The 16716-nt window shown below is 42.1% G+C and overlaps 1 protein-coding gene across 1 annotated transcript; it reads left to right on the top strand.

Moving 5' to 3' along the window:
- The first annotated feature begins 1888 nt into the window (after window positions 1-1888).
- Window positions 1889-16402, top strand: LOC114449906 (BMP/retinoic acid-inducible neural-specific protein 3-like). Its single transcript, XM_028427771.1, has 7 exons — window positions 1889-2151; window positions 5138-5340; window positions 7311-7519; window positions 9495-9600; window positions 11555-11791; window positions 14014-14236; window positions 15268-16402. The coding sequence occupies exons 1-7, from the start codon at window positions 1889-1891 to the stop codon at window positions 16400-16402; spliced, it is 2376 nt and encodes a 791-aa protein (XP_028283572.1).
- The last annotated feature ends 314 nt before the right edge of the window (window positions 16403-16716 follow it).

The raw sequence follows: 16716 nt of genomic DNA, 5'->3' as shown, positions 1-16716 counted from the left end.
ATTTCTTTTGTTGTACCAGCAAACGCAGGCTTAGCTGTCATTACAGATGCCCAGATCCCAAATGCAAAGATCAGCTACCTGGGGAAGCAAATCCTCCAGCTGGCAGCTTACAAGAAAACTGCCTGCTGTTTTAAATTTCAAAGAGTCAGTACTGATGGAGACTAGCGATACTTAAGCTTTGAAGATGTGACCCTTCATTACTGAATTGACAAATTGTCTTAATTTGGGTTTGAAAAAGAGAAAAAAACCTCCCCTAACATCCTGAGGATCGTCCGCCAAATTACATTAAACAAAAGGGGGATCGATGGAAGCAGACTATTGATTCAACCCCATCATGGATAACAGACACTCTCCTCGCAGCCCATTTAACACACAGAGGCCCTTTTGTCAATCAGGTTTTTCAGTGAGAATGACAAACACAATGACAAGATGAGACAATGGGCTCTCCTAACAAACAAGAGATGGAAATATAAAACGTCTGGCTGATGTATGCAGCTATTTTTCATCATTGTAGCCTCACACAAAAGTCTAATTAGAGAGTCACCCAAAACTTACATGCAGCTTCCTCTTCCACAGATTCAAGGTTTCCTCTCAGCTCTCACATGTGAGACAATCATTGTGCCTCCTGATGGTACAGCAAGAAAAGAAAAGAAAATCTGCATCTATACCTTTGTACCTTTCTCACCCACCACAGTCTGAGAGAAATGAATAACAACTCTAAAATGTTTTGAGAGCTCGTACCTATTATTTACAAGTTACAGGTCAAACACTTCTTGTGCATCGTTTTGAGTTTAAGCATCCTTTTAGACAAGGAAATGCTATTTTGGTATGAATTATGATGCTTGTGAGTGCAATCACAACCTGAAACCTAGACCTGTTCCCTGATAATGTGCTGTAATTATCCTTAAAATCCAGCAACTCTGCATATCATCAGGAGATGTGGGGCCATGCAGTCAGAAGCTGCAGCACAGAACAATATGAAAAAAAACACTGGGAGATAATTAGCCTATTATCAAACTCAGTTTAACGCTTAATGTGAAACATTCACACAGAGAGGAGCAACCTGTGGTGGCAGAAAATGAGGATGGATTATATGTGAAAGGTGACTGATGGAAAGCATTTGTGATGCACTGTCATCTAAAGTTGAGTACACTCAGTGATCATCCTCACTGTATATATTACCCTCATCATGATGCACTTGCTCGCCCTCTTGCTATCTCACTTGAAAAAAAAAAAACACACAGAGGCAGAAAAGCTCTCTTTGTGGAAGCAGGCTCTCATTCATCCAGCAGCTCTCACAGCAAAGAGGAGGGAAAAAAGAGCCCACCCTCAACATTTATCTATTTTTTAAAGCGGCCAATTTAAGGATCAAACGATGCAACAAAGGTTTTACAATCCGGAAAGAGAAATGTGCCGTCTGCACTGAACCTTTGGAAATATCTTGGAGCGCACAGTCGTCCTCAGAATGAACTCCTGCGCGCCGATGTCGCCGCTGCTGCCGCTGCTGCAACTTCTTACCGAGGAGCGGAGCGATGCTCGGATTCTGGAGGATCGTCTCCCGAGATAAAGTTAAGCGAGAGCAGAAATCAAGTCGGAGCAGCACTTGATAGAAAGGATCAATAATATATACATATATATATTTTTTTCCCGGGTCACTGAATTTGAACGGTTTGTTCACAAGAACAACGGAAGAGTTGACTTATTGTAAAGAGCGCATCATTTGGTTCTTACTGGAAAATCAGGTAAGTCTGATTTTGATTATTGTTAAAAAGTCGCAGCTGTAGAATGATTTAAAATAAATCAGACGCAGGCGCTTCACTTTATTTTAATACCTGTAATATTTGTGCTCCTCTCAGTCAGGAGAGAATGAGGTGTCGCTGGGTGAAGCATGAGCTGTCAGAGAATCAGTCATAAGCGGCTGTCTCTGCTATGGGAGGGGGCGGCTCTCAGCCTCTGGCTCTGCTGCTGCTGCAGCTGGAACTCCGGGGCCACCGCCGCCGCCGGAGCCGGAGCCGCAGGACAAGGTGAAGGAGCCCCCGGCTCTCTGGGCTGGCTGCTGTCGGATAAAGGACCCTTCCACCAGTCCCTGGAGTTCACAGAGGCCGCGGAGAGGTACCAGCAGGGCTTCGGCACCAGATACAAGATCTATAGGTGAGGTTTGTTTTCAGTGTATTTTTAGACTTTCATTGATTCTCTGTGTGTGAGTGTTGTTTTTTTAATCTAAACATATATTGATGAGCAGTTAGAGCCAAAGAGCATCTTTTCATTGACAGCAGAGTCTGCTGTGTTTGGTACCACACCTGCACCTGCACCTACTTATGTGCTGATGAGTAAATGTGAAGCTCATCATGTGGTGATGCCAAGTGTGCCCTTTTGCTCTTATTCCGACTTGATCAGATGTCTGATAAACAGCAGGTGTCTGCTTAATTCCAGGGTTTTACTCCTCTGATGTTCAGAGTGGCCCTCTGCAGCAGGGGTTAATCCCAGGAGCCTGTGGACCTCCTTTCTGTGACTTCCTGCAGCACCCTGAGCTGCATGTTTGCAGCTGCCTCTAAGCAATAATGCAGCTTGCTGTTACAGTCTTTTACATTTTAAGTTGCAGTTAAGATAGATTTTGAATTGTGCTCTTGAAGTCTTGGCTGAGGAGCAGAAAGTTTCTTTTCTCAGTCAGACATAGCCAAGTGAAAAGTACTTTGTGTGCATCTATAGGTGCATAAATCAATCGCTCCATTATCTTCTCTCAGGGATCTTTTAGGCTGTGGTGTTTATCTCTCTGTGACACCTGTGTTTTTCAGTGAAAGTGCTGTTGCAATGCCCTGATAGTCCTCTGACTTGGGCCTTCTTGTTTTCCATAATTAGTAAAAATCATTGAGAGTGACAAAGAAGAGGACAGCTTGGTCTGTTGCAGGCACCCACCATCCATATCGCCTGTCTGACATCTCACCTCTTGAGTGCCTTTTAGCCTGCAGCAGTCAGCCCCGTATCCTCTAAAGCTGCCTGCTCACATTTTTTTTAACCCAAAGGCTGGTGTGAGGATTAGGGATTAGGGATTTTAATGATGACTCCAAAATGAGGCCCTACTGAGGTAAAACCCTGCTGTAACAAGATGGGAACTGACAGAAAAGTCCATTTGAAACAGTTTTTGGTGCATCTGCCTGATGGGACTTATTATTTAATGTCTCACAGATTATATCAGGGAAGGAATAAGCTGTGGAAACACTGAAAGCAATTACTGGTAGAAATATGTCACAAGCATAGTTCCAACATCGCTGTAGATTTTCTATAACTATGTCCTTATGGCCTGTGGGGCTTACAGTGCTGTTCCACCCCTCTGACCTCTGAAATAGCTCTAATGCCACTGTGAACATCACGTAGCTGTCAGTCATGTGGCAGCATGTGATTAGTCTGTTGACAGCTGTTCCTTTTATAGTCTTTCCCTCTCTCAAAGAAGTTGTTTACATCACTGATTACTTCTGTACATACATTCAACTGACACATGAGTTAGTGTGTTGCTACAGCTGACACTCTGTTTGCCACTTCTGCATACTGATGGAGTAGCTGTAGGCTAAACCCTGGGCTGGATCTACAATGCCCTTCTGTCCGCTAGAGATGGACATTCAGTCGGTCCCCTCGTTATGATGAGTGGCTGTAATGACACATTCCACACTGTCCCGCTTCCTCCAATTATTTCTCTGCCGATCGTTTTTCTCGTGGCACTGATTTGATGGCCTCCCAGAAGGAGAGGGAGGTACACAGAGCAGCAGGCAGCGCTGGGGGAGAGACAGACATTAACCAGTTTGTGAGTGTGTGGAGTTCAGTGAGACTTGTTTCTGAAGGGCATGAGATAAATGATGGCAGCTGATGATGAGGGACCTCATTTGGGTTTTCGCCTGTCTGTTGCTGTAGGACTAAGCTGCTTTTCATCCCAGTAGTTTGGTTTGGTTGGTTGGTTGGTTGTTTGGTTGCAGGAGTTGCTTAAAGCTGTGGTTGTAAGGACAACAATAAACTCTGCTGCAATGGTTCTTGACCAGGAGTTTTGAAAGGGGAACAAACAGGGGTATTATTACCTCTAAATCGACTGCTAACTCTCCTATATGTACAGCTAGTAGGGTCCTCCTCTGATCACCATCTTTACAGATGGACTGTCTCATTAATTAGACATTATCAGTTCTGTTATCATCCTATTAAAGTAGTTATCTCTTCCAAACATATGGCTACCTACCAGGTTCAGTTGTTAACATCCCATTAAATGGGAGTTATCAGCTGATTTTTATAATCCCATTGAATTGGCCAGTTGTGCTACTATCCCAATAAAATGGGAACTGTGCTCTCACTAGCATAGGAAGGTACAGAAGCTGCCATATAACTCTTAAATGTACAAAATAAGGACTTTAACTAAAAACATCTTCCATGCTTGTTTAAAGTCAGTTTAGGGTATGAATTATTATTAATGGATTTTGAATAGTATGACAATAATGTACACCCGAAGAACACAAGCTATGATCAAGCAGCAAAAATCTTCAGCTAAAATACAAGGATTGTACAACCTCTCCACTCAGAGTGCCCCACATACAAGGCCACTGCCTGCATCGTGGTTCGCTTGTCCAAAGGTCAGAAATATAATTTAACACAATTTTTTGCTTTGAAAAAAAATCGTTACAAAACTCCGAAGGCCATAGCTACAATTACATGTGCAGGAAAACTGCACTGTAGCTAAATGAGCAGCAACTGTAAGGTGCAGATTGAGTGGATAAACACTCTGACCTTAGTGGTAGAGCAGTGAACTCAACTGAGCCCATTCATACAGATGAAAAACGATCAAACCTAAAAACCCACAATTCCAGGATGGTCACACAAAGTACTGAACATATAATACTGTTAAAGACAGTACTGAAGGCCAAAATGGGAGCCATCTTTCTATGAAGAATATTTTATGTAACTTCCTGGTGGAGCACAGATTTATATATAAGAGCTACCGGTACTCAGAGGGATCCAGCTTCGTAAGTGTCAGCTATGTACATTATGTGAATGTGTCTGTCTAGAACTGTGTGTGCTCTGAACACACAGCTTGTTAAAGGCCTTAACAAAGTGAGCACATGTCTCACACCAATGCATGTATGCCTTGTTGTGTTCTCAGGGAGTTTGGACGATGGAAGGTGAACAGCCTGGTGGTGGAGAAGCGGGACGGTTTCGGTGGCAGCGGTGGTTTGGCTCTGCCCCTCGACCCCGACTTCATGCACACCATTCGCCAGCTGGGGAGGCGACCAACACTCCAGGCGATCACAGAGAGCCTAATAAAGAAATATGGCACCCACCTCCTCCTCTCTGCCACACTGGGAGGTACGGCATAGTACGCTGAGCTTCAAAGCGACCCTGAATAATCCCACAGCTTCTAATGTGATTGTGTTCTGTTTTTCCAGCATATGTGGCACTGATTTTACTGTCCATTGCTTTCTAAGCAACAAAGCATAAAATAATTTTTCTGGATCAGTGTTTTCTTGGCACAAACAACATCAGATTGCTCTGGTTTAGTTGTGCAACAAATACACCGAAGAAGGCAGTGAAAGACAGATTTAATGCTTTTGTTTTGATGTCAAAACAGCATGGAGCTTCCTCACTGCTGTGCGGGCCTATCATTTATACGGGTTTTATGTTCTTTCTTTAAAAATTGTTATTATCCCAAAATAATGCTCTAAGTGAATCGCAGAGATTTGAGGAAACCATCCAAATGCCAGTTTGGGGTAAAACCGTCACTGGCGATACACTTAGCAATTTCAGATTATTTGCAGTTTGAAATGCTTTTATGTTATTCGCAACAATATGATAACTGGACAAAAGCCAATAGTAAACATTCAGATTGGCTGTCAGTATAGCAGCAATAATCAAAAATCCATCCAAGAAAACACATCTACTTCGACTAAGGACTCAACAGACCATAATGCAACACTGCAAATCTTAACAACACAGCCAAACCCATACCTCTCACCTGAACATGAACTCCTGAACAGATGTTATTTGAAGTGATGCTGTTTGTGGTAAAAAATAGATGTTTGATGCATGCAGTAGCCTTTTTAAGTTTACCTGACAAGGACTCTGGCTGTCGTGGGAATTCTGACTTTTGTCACAAACAAAGGCAGGCACTGCGAGTCTCTGTAGTCACATCACTTTGTACCCTCAACACTTCATAGAGAGAAGGTCAGATTAGATAGAAGTGTCAGCAAAACATGTTACTCAGATACAGAAGACTGTAGTTTGTTTGCATTGAAAATCAATGTTTGTTTTTTGTTTGTTGTTTTTTTTCTCCTACCCAAGGTTTGGAAATACTCCTAACACTCAGTACTTAATGTAAAAAATACTAAATGGACAACAGCATGACTAGCTAACATGATGGAGTAAACAATGTTATCATGCAGTGTAACTGAGTTACACATATTTGGCTAAGCTTACCTTGCTTACTCACATGTCACCTCTTTGATTATGTTATAGTAACTCAATTACACTCACTTTGGGCTGACAGAATTGTAACTGTCTACCAGCACTTTGGCTTTTGGGTTTTTGGGTTGTTGTATTCAACAGCAATAATCAGAAATAAGCAGAAACTGAATTCTACAAATGTTGAGGTGCCCTGCAGGTAAAATCATCCTTTAAAGTGAACTGAATCTGGAGGGGAATAAGACACACACCACTAGCTTGAATTGTATTGATCTTTGTTTGGCTGAAGCATGTCTGGAGGTCCTCACCCATGTTTACCTGTTTGATTATATATTCTGCTTGTGTTCTTATCCTCAGTGCAGCACACAGGTTAAGGATACAGTAACAAATCCCCCTGTATATGGAGTGATGCTTTATGAGTGAGGCTGGGAAAGGAGTCAAACAGACCTTGGTAGACTTTTAAAGTCATGGGGAGATTTCAGACAGTTCGACAGAATACTTCAAAGACGTCATAAAAATGGGAGGTCTTCCAGGCTGACAGAAGTATTAGTTGTGGCAAAGGCATTTAAGAAAAGTAGTGCTGACCTGAGATCTGCGTTTAGTGTAATTCTTTGGCCATTATAATTAAGATGATGAAAATAATTAAGAGAACTTGATCAATGATCTTGTATAATCTCTTCTTATTCATGAGGAGTTTAATAGATGCAGAGACCTTGTCTGTGCCTTTTCCTCCAATCATCTGAACCATCAGTTCCCCCACAGCACTTAATCACTACTGCACTTTTCTATCCAATCTGAAAAGATACTAATGAAAGGTGATTAGTGCTGCTCTGCCAGAGCTAATGAACTTCTCATTCCCTCTGCCTGACTGTCACCAGGGGAGGAGGCTTTGACTATATTTGTGGACAAAAGGAAGCTCAGCCAGGAGTCTTCGCCCACAGGGACAGAGACCAGCAACAGGTTCTCTAATGCTACGGGCACAGTGACCCTGGAAGCTCTCCACCAGCTGGCTGCTTCCTACTTCACAGACAGGGAGAGCACCCTGCGCAGGCTGCACCACCTTCAGATCGCATCCACCGCCATAAGGGTATGTGGAGGAAAAAACTATGAATACAGCACTACTGAAACACAACATGCTCCCTGCCTGGAGGTAGCTGGGGTGTTTGTTGGCCTCCAGGCTTTACACAGGGCAACACCATAATATAAAGCCTTGAGGAGGGCTGTTTGTTTTTTTAATTTCTAATCAAATTAACAAACATTCATGAATGATTTACTCAGCGTGGGTCAACATGCTGACAAAACGCTGATGACGTGTTTCTTCTACAGTGTTAATCTCTATACGCACATGAAGCGTATGAAGGAAATTAAATGGAAGTCAGCGCACTGATGAACCCTCAGATGCATCATATTCTACATTCACCACCATTTTGTTTTCTCGATGAGAGTGATAAGCTCTAAACTTGTGATTGGTCATTTGAGGATGAGGGAAGAGAACAGCGGCGTGTTTACCGCAATAAGAAAGCAGACTGTGCAGAAAACAGAGCCTAATATGTGCTTACACAGCTGTTATGGAGGCACGGGCCTAATGCCAACAACAAATTTATAATTACCACTTATCACTATAGATGCAGCCACTGAGAATCTTCAAAATCCTCAGCGATCTTATGGGTCTCATCACTTTAGCCTTTTACTGAGTGTTGCTTGTTAGTGTGCTTAAATTTCTGGATATAATCAGAGACAGTGGTAAATATTAGTCGATGCCTCATTATGCAGAAATGACCCCAATGTATTGTTACTGTACAATCAATATTACTAGTGCAGTACTTCAACAAAGACCTTAATGATAAACTGTAAATTTAAAATAAATGTTGCTCATACTTGTACATGTAGAGCAAAGCTTTAATTTGTGTCACTTTGTTAAGTTGCAAAAAAACTTACACTGACAAATCCTTTAATACCAGCTCAGGGACTTTGTACCAAAACTTTTTTAATCAGGTAGGATTAAGAACAAATGCTTATTTACAGGATTGGCCTGACATGATGAGATTCACCTGTTGTGACTGCAGGGCAGCAGAAACACATCTGTTTTTTTTTTTTTTCTCTCACATTTGGTTTATTATCACAAAAATCTCTGAGCATGCAGAAAGAAGTAGGAACAGACATTTCATCTTTTTTATATAACTGATAAATGGAGCACCTCAGTTTTCATGGCTAACCACCTTCAAACTAATTAACAGGCTGTTTTTCAAGCAGCAGAAAAACAATGCGACCTGATACAGGGTTTTCTAAGACATCATCTCTCCGTAAAATAAGGGGAGTGAAGCAGCGGTTGTGCATCCCGTGGTATAAAACACCAATCATCCATTTTATCATCTGAAGTGGCTATTAGCGTGTGCACATTAATCAGCCCGAGGGGGCAAACGTAGATGCTAAAGTGAGTAGCCACTGATGAAGACAAGTGCCCCCCCAAAAATGAGAACGTGTTCCTCTGGTTATGCATCAACGTGATGGATTTAAGATATCATTCCATTAATTTCCAACCAGTCTGACTTCCATTCATTTGCCACTTTGTAGCGAGTGTGCAGAGTTCAGGCAGATTGAAGATCTGAGCGAAAGAAAGAAAGGGAAAGGCAGAGGGAGATGAACGCCACGCTGCACGAGGGATGTAAAGCAGCACCTGCCATCCACAGCCATTCATTAACATATGCTACTGAGAAGAGGGGGGGGGGGGGTTCAAGGAGAATAGGAAGGATTTAGAGCAAAGAGGAATGCTAACATCATGACATTAGTTACTATTGGGAATGATCAACAGCTAGGGGAAGTTAATTTCTTCTTTCAAATACTTCTGTCTGAGCAGAGAAAGACCTTTTCAATAAAACGACAGTGACTCACTGCAGCTTCTTTTAGAGGCTTATGATGGTTTTATTTCATTATTTCTCTGCATTCTTTAAAAAGCAAGAACACATAAGTGAAGACTCCTCTAAGATGATCTTTTCTTTGCATTGGCGGGGGTTGTCTCTGACACAGACACAGACTGCTGTGTTTTCTTGACATATTTACAGGTAACTGAAACCAGAACCGGACCACTGGGATGCAGCAACTACGACAATCTGGACACCGTCAGCTCTGTTCTGGTTCACAGTCCAGAGAACAAGGTTCAACTACAAGGTAAGAGTAAACCATGATACTGACTTTTGACAACAGTTTGCATGTTTTGCTCTCACTCTCTTTCTTTCCTGCATGTTTTTTTTAAAGAAAATAAGTGTTTATACATTCAGAGGGGGAGGTTGATACCACTTTAATAATTAAAGGTTTGCCTGCTGACAGCTAAAAACACACACTTGTCATTTTTAGGAGGGATTTTTACAGCCTGGTGCACACTGACAGTGAACACAACAAACATGTTGTTATTTTACTTTCAACACATGCATGGGGATGTGTAGTCTGTGCAGGCACACACCTTTTCTCCAAGACTATGCAGTTCGCATTCAGTGGTCTTTAAAGACACACTGCACAGATTTTGGCTGCATCAGATCTGTCTTATTTTTTCGTTGTTGTACTTTCCTCCATTTTAAAAAAACATATCTATATATCAATAATAATAATAATAATCATCATTTACATTATTTAAATCAAATGATGCAAAGGAAATATCTAAATATTATGATGGATAAATAAACATTTATAACACTGATTCAATATGATTTCAAACCAGTTCCTAAGAGATACACATGCAGGGATCTCTCCCCGCTCTAAAGTGTATTAGTTTATAATCCCCTATTCCAGTCTATTGTATGCGGTCTCATAGTAGACCCTGCAAGAATCTGTATCTCCAAAATCTCATATCTGAAATCTTATTATCCTGTTCTATAAAGGTCTTTGTCTGTTAGCTCCACTGCTGGAGTCTGGAACAGATACAGTAACCTTGGAGGTACATTTTAATCATCTTAGCACAGGTAATAGTCATAAAGGAAAAAAGACTCATGTTTCCAGTGTGACATTTTAGACCTGACAGATATTTGTTGAAATTAAGTCATGTGGTCTCCAAGCTGCTACTTTCAGTTCTCAGTCAATGTTATTTTTAAATTATATACAGAACTGGCATGAGCACAGTAAAAAGGAGGTTGTAGGTGTTGACTGGTAAATGAGACCATCATCTGCAAAAAGTCTAATATTGCCATTTTGTTTAATCTGGTGTCTCAGAGCTTGAAGAAGAAAAGGCAAAAAGACGAGGATTCACTCACAAAGCCTGTTGACATCCAGTTAGATTGTCAAGAGGCGCCCATTAATCTTGGTCCTCAACGTTTAGAGGCTGTGTGCTCTTGATAAACAACTCATTAAAATCAAACTGTTCCAACCCACTCTATATATATATATATATATAGTGCTTTTCTGCTTCCAATCCCACCACCAATGCTTTTTTTGCAATATGTTGGATTAAGTGCATTGTGTGACTGCTGCTGTTTTTTAAAAGCCATCACATCATAAATTATTTGTGGCTGAATTTTTCCTATATGTCTGTCTAGAGGAGCGGTAAACAATATCGATTAAGGATCCTTCTCCAGCTTAAACATTCTCACTTATCCTGTCTACCTTTCTTTGGAATTAAAGAGATGATCAATGTTTCCCTGACTGATTAACACCCCTCTGAGATGTTCCCGGGGAAATGCTTTCGTGTGTTTATTTCTCCCTGCTGTAATTTCTCATGTCAAAAGCACTGCTCTGTTTTTCTGTCATTCAAATTTACCTAATTGCTTTTTTTAAAGCAATTATGTATATGGATATATTCTGTTGATAAACTTAAACAAATTTTTCACCTCTGCTTCTTCCTCTCGACTCAGATAAACTGAGCTAAACAACTGCTGACAGCAGCCTTTTATTTACCAAAGAGATTTAAGACTGGTATCACTCCTCTCATCTAACTCGCTGCCAGAAATTCAAGCAGCTTATTTCCCAAAAATGTCAAAACTGTTGATCTGATACTGTTTTTTTATTGTTAGAAAATCCCAAACAGAGACCGGAGTCAACACAATGTCAGTCTTACACTTAACTTCAGTCCTCATAATCAATCTGGCTTAATGCTTAACGTCAGTATATACATATGTTGTGTTCCTGCTTTCAGGGCTGCAGGTCATCCTACCAGGATATTTACGGAGCCGCTTCATTCAGGCAGCTCTGAACTACATTGGCTGTAAATCCGAAGGCCAGTTTGTTTGCCAGAACGCTGACTGCTGGTGTGAGTGTAGCGTGGACTTCCCACAGTGCAACTGTCCTCACTCTGACCTGGACTCTCTGGAAAATAACCTGCTGCGCATCCAAGACGCCTGGAGGCTGACCAACCAGGAGTTTGAGGAATCCGGTGAGTCAGAAATTAATTCAATATGACCCAACAAAATGGGACTTGAAAATGTCAGCCTGAAAAGTGCTTTTTATTTCGGCAACCTTTGGAACACCGGTTTTTCAAAATCTTCCTCAGAACACACTCACATTAGACACAGGCACTTTTTTTTCTCCAAAAAACAAATCAATAAGGACTTAAATTTAAGACCTAATAACACACCCTGTGTTTGCTCTGAATGCATTTTTGGCTGTCAAACACTGGCAGCTGTCAGACTTGACAGAATCAAGAGATGTGTCAATCATTGTGTCAAATCAAATGATCCTTCTGAAGCTCTTGATGTGCTCACGGCTGCTTTTAGTCTTAAAAAGTCCATCTGCTCTCACTAAAGTGCTGCAAAGTATCACAACTAATATCACACATAACACTCACCAAACAAACAGCCTAATGAATCCACTACATATTGTTTTAACTCAAAGTACCAAGATACTACTTGTTGACTTATGAGCTGCAGACACATTCTGTTCCTCATCTAGGCCTGAGTATCTGTGCCGTGTATTCTGGTAGTGCTGCATTGAGGTGTATTGGTCTTTTGCTTTGAGTTGAGGTTGTTCAGCAACTGTATGTCCTGTGTGTTGCCTCAAAAGAATTTAACATTCTTTGGAATGTTCTCAGAATTTAACAGAAATTTGCCTGACATGTTTACTAGTCAATCAGTGTCTTATTGCACAATGAATAAAATACCTCTGTGGACAGGCAGCTTAGAATTTACCTTGTATTTTTTAGGTGCTAAATGTGTGAAACTACTGCTTTAAAGTAATATAAGAGCGGTGCACCTGATGCTTTTAGGAGAAAGGCGGGTACCTTATAAAGGTTCTACATATCTACACTTAACCTGTCTGCACAAATGAAGCAAAACATGCACACAACTCTGCCTCATGCAAAAGAAATGGCATTCTAAATGCTCAATTTACTAAATTATGGCCTTGGTATATATATATTTTTTCTCTTCCTGGCTCTGAGGCTTCTTTTCTTCTAGCTCAACACTAATTTATTTCTTTCGTAATTCAAAAAAAATTCCTCTGTGACATGTTGTTTAAAGAACAGGAGAAAACAACGCAAAGGGAAATGATAATGACCGGAAAGGCATGAAATCAAAAAGCCAATATGTGGAAATATTGAATGTAACTATTGCATTGATTGTTTGACATCCTCTAAAAAAGCCTGATGTATAAGAGCACATTGCATTTTCCTCATTTGTGGCTCCTTTAGTTTCTCTCTGCTTGACACAATGCTAACAAAAACACACAAACAAATAAATGAACCAGCAATTACAGACAAACCTGGCTTGTATCCAGGAAAGTAATAACGTATTATTGCATTATTTTCGAGACAGTGCTGTAATTACCATAAACACATAACACAATCCCGGAGAATATTAGCCGGCTCGACTGGCATTTACCCAACAGTTTACAGAGATATTTGGAGCAAACATGATGGCACAACTGGAGGCAGAGCTAATGTTATAAGGTACTCCTATATTATGGTGCTCTATATATGATGTTAAATAAAACATACGAGGCACAACTTTGATCCCTGCTCTGTCAATATAGAGCATCTTATCTTTTTATTAATAGGAATAAAACAAATATACAGAGGCAGTGTACTGATGACATGTGGCACAGCTGATAATGTTTTCTTTGACCTTACAAAAAAAATGTCAAGAAGCCTTCCTGAGGCACCTCACTTTTTTTTTCCTTAAGGTTGACATGTGATTGTTGTTACCATGCCAACAGGTCTTAGTCTCACACCGTTAATGGCAGGAGCAGCAATTTCGCTCTCAGTGTCACTCATGTCTAATTAGAGGGTAGTTTCTTTGAAGATATACAGCGCCGTGTGCTGACAACAAGTGTGACACATACACACACATATATACTTCACTGAAACAAAATATGAAAAGAGATCATGTTCGCCGACATGACAAGAGCAGCAAGCCTCCATCCAAAGAAAATCAGAATGACAAATCACGCTGTCTTGGCATGTTGAAGCTGTCATTTCTCCTGTGAAGGTGTTTGAAACTCTGGGACAAACAAGAACTTATTCTATATTATGTTTATATATATATATATATATATATATATATATATATATATATATATATATACACACACACATATATACTGTCACCCTCCAGCTTGTGGCCACAGGCAGTGTTTACTTATTCATGTTCTCCTTCCCACCAGAGGAGTTCCAAAGCTTCGTTGGGAAATTGCCAGCCCATTATGCTGTAAACACATCTGTCGTGGAACACTTGTGGAGGATGGATGCCGGCCTGCTCCAGCGCTACAGGCAGCTGGAGACCAGCAGCAACCAGCTTTTCACCAAAGCCCGCCGCACCACTAACAAGCTTTTCACCCTGAGCAAGAGGTGCAGAAAACAGCCCAAAATAATCCAGCAGAGGCCGAGGTAGGAAACATGACGGGAACAAGGGGGAGGGATATTTATACTGCAGCCAGTTAAACCGAGGTGCTCCCCCCAAAAAACTTATAATTATGAGAATGATTTATGCGGCAGGCGGTGAGAGAAAGCAGCAGTGCGAGACGGTACTTATTAGAAGGCTCTTGAGGAAAGGTGGTTGTGGAGTGAGGTGAAAAGTGCTGACAGGAGCAAAGCTGCTTCTCAGTTCCAGACAGTGAAAGACAAACGGGATTGTGTTGGGCCAAACAGACACTCTGCCGTCTGCAGACTGCATCACAATCAATCCGGTGGCTTCCACTCTCTGATATTTCACGTTTTATCAGACCCATATCCAGGAGTTTAAGCTGCTGAGGATATAATAATACGCTCAGCTTGTATGGTTTAGTGTTACAGCTGCTGTTTCAGCAGCACTCCCACCTGGATGCTCTATTTCAGAGTCCACTGTGGTCATAACTTCAGCCAGATTTATGCCTCTCTCATGAACACTCCGTGTTGATAGCTATTTCTGGCAGGGAAATTAACTAAATGACACAATCCATCTGCGTAGCACTCAAACGCAGGCACTGCCTCCTCAGTCCACAGTCCAATTACACTTCTTTATCACACTCCTTCTGCTTGTAAAGAAAAAAATTCAATAATGGATCAAGATAACTGGCAAAGTCAAGGTTGTATTTTTGGGTCATTGGGAAGAATAAAAAAATCCTTATATGTTAAAAATGTGTTAATGTCATTATAGGAAATGCATGTTTGTGCATGTGCACTACACAAGGGCAGCAGATTAACACTCACTTTGATCCGATTTTGCTTCTGTGGCTCCAGCTGAGTCTAGCTGACTTTGGCTCAAATTGTTTTTGCTGCACATCAATACATCAAAATCTTCTGGAGCAAAAGCAGCTCTTTTACAGTGTAATTACAAAAACATGACAAGAGACTGAAAGTGACAAACACAGATAAGATATTATGTAACAGCCAGTAAAGCAGGTTTCCTGTCTCTGAAAGTGTTGTCGTCTCTCCCGCAGGCCTCTGCACTTCTGGTTGAGCTACGCTCTCTCCATGTTGTACTGCAGCGAGAACAGCCAGGTTGGTGTTTACAGTGATGAGAGCCGCAGCTGCTCCTGCCCTTACAATCATCCACCTTGCCAGGCCCTCATTCCCTGCTCTGTGGGCGACGGTGCTCGTTGTGCCTCCTGTTCCATGGAGAACCGGACTCGATGCTCTAGCTGTAACCCCGGCTTCAGCCTGACCCAGGGAGCCTGCCGGCCCTCAGTACCTGACCCCACAGACCCTTACCTGGGCTTGGAGAGTGACAGAGATCTGCAGGATCTGGAGCTGCGCTATCTGCTCCAGCGGCGTGACCCACGCATCACTCTGCATGCTGTGTTTGTGAGCAACGACGTGCGTGTGAACACCTGGTTCGATCCCTTGTGGAGGAAAAGAATGCTGCTGACCCTCAAGAGCAACCGAGTGAAGTCCAACCGTGTTCACATGCTGCTCGGACTCACCCTGCAGTTTTGCCTCACCAGAAACAGCACACTTGAGCCGGCACTGTCACTGTTTGTTAACCCCTTCGGGGGCAGCCACTCAGAGAGCTGGACCATGCCTATAGGTCAGCACGGATACCCTGACTGGGAGCGGACCAAGCTGGATATCCCCTTGGACTGCTATAATTGGACGTTGACTCTAGGAAACAGATGGAAGAGCTTTTTTGAGACCGTTCATTTCTACCTGAGGAGTAATGTCAGGGACTCTGTTGGAGTGCCAGGAGCAAACAAGAACACGACACCCTACTATGAGCCTCTGGAGGCGACTGAGCCCTCCAACAGCATCGGCTACATGAAAGTGAACAGCATGCAGCTGTTTGGCTACAGCGTGCACTTCGACCCAGAGGCGATCCAGGACCTGATTCTGCAGATAGACTACCCGTACACTCAGGGATCACAGGACTCTGCCCTGCTGCAGCTGGTAGAGCTGCGCTACAGGGTTAACCGCCTCTCGCCTCCAGGGGCCCCACACGTGGATCTGTTCGCCTGTCTGCTCCGCCACAGACTCAAACTGTCCAGCGCAGACGTGACCAGGATACTCACTGCCCTGCAGGCTTTCAGTGCCAGACAACCAAACTATGTGGAATACGAGGCAAACAAACTTTGCAGTTAACTGCCACTATTTGATGTTTTGTACTTTTCTCCTTGCCACAGACAGGGCCTGTATCCTCGGTCAGCTGGATCACTTTGTGTCGAGTGTGTGGTTTGTTGTTCTCAAGACTGTGCTGTACATACAACAATGTGCAATTAAATTTGATGTTTGTTTTTTTACAGTGTCAGTGTAGTTTTATGTCTAAAGAACAAAAATCTGACAATCTGGACAGGTTTAACATAATTACATTTAAAGTATTTGTACACACATATCCTCGTAGCTTGTGCCACACTTTCCTCCCTCTATCACACGGAAGAGTCCTAGTGGTGTGTGCC

Source organism: Parambassis ranga, chromosome 17 (genome assembly GCF_900634625.1).
Source record: "Parambassis ranga chromosome 17, fParRan2.1, whole genome shotgun sequence".
NCBI lineage: Eukaryota > Metazoa > Chordata > Actinopteri > Ambassidae > Parambassis > Parambassis ranga.
Note: the sequence above shows the minus strand (reverse complement) of the source record. Positions and strands in the feature narration are given on the sequence as shown.